Source organism: Bison bison, unplaced genomic scaffold, assembly GCF_000754665.1.
Source record: "Bison bison bison isolate TAMUID 2011002044 unplaced genomic scaffold, Bison_UMD1.0 scf7180017845492, whole genome shotgun sequence".
NCBI lineage: Eukaryota > Metazoa > Chordata > Mammalia > Artiodactyla > Bovidae > Bison > Bison bison.
This window is the reverse complement of record NW_011476065.1, coordinates 14,610-15,377: the sequence shown is the minus strand read 5'-3', so window position 1 is coordinate 15,377 and position 768 is coordinate 14,610. Positions and strand designations below refer to the sequence as shown.

The 768-nt window shown below is 66.7% G+C and overlaps 1 protein-coding gene across 1 annotated transcript in view; it reads right to left on the bottom strand.

Moving 5' to 3' along the window:
* ADAMTSL2 (ADAMTS-like 2) overlaps positions 1-768 on the bottom strand; it is a 31,357-nt gene that overhangs the window by 15,986 nt on the left and 14,603 nt on the right. The window contains 2 exon segments of the mRNA XM_010835193.1: positions 2-105; positions 107-187. Of these exon segments, the coding sequence (XP_010833495.1) occupies positions 2-105; positions 107-187 (185 nt within the window).

Below are 768 nucleotides of genomic sequence, written 5' to 3'. Positions count from 1 at the left end.
GAAGAGGGAGGCGTTGTGCTGCAGGAAGCCCGCCAGCCCGACCCCGTCCAGCTCCTGGCTCTCTGCGCTGTCAGAGGTGGGATCCGAGAAGCTGTAGTAGATGGGGCTGGAGGCGGTGGGTGTGCGGCGGCTGCAGCAGCGTGTACTCGAAGGTGATGGAGGGGCTCTTGCCATTTTGATTCCACACCTGGGGGCGGCAGGAGAAGACGTGGGACCCGGGCCCCTCCCCACCCCAGCCCCTTCCCCACCAGCCTGGAGCAACTGCTCAGCCCGCCGCCCACGAGCCCCTTGAGGATAGGAGACTCTGGTCCCAGAGCCGCGGGAGGGTTCCCAGCCACGCACAGGCCCACAGCTGAGTCTTTCCTGGGGACTCCTCCTTGCCTGGAGGACGCTGCCTCGCCCGCCCACTTAGCGCCACGAGCAGCCCGTGGCCAAAGACGGGTGAACACAGCCCGGGACCAGCGGACAAAGCCCAGGCACAGGCAGTCAAGGGCGCGCGGGTAGCAGAAGTGTTTGTAAGGTAATAAAGCCAGTGAAAACCCAGCCTGCGTTTTACCGTCACCATGTGCCGGCGGTCCTAAGCAGTAAGACTGGATGTCCCCACCACCTGCCCCCCTGGCCGCGCGGAAGGGCCAAGGCCCAGGCCCCGGAGGGCCCCCAGCATCACAGCTGGTGGGGGAGGTGCTGAGGCTTCTGTTGCGACTGCATCACCACCAGCATCTCCCCGGCCTGTCCAGCTCCCACCCCCACCCCCCGAGGGCTCGCCTG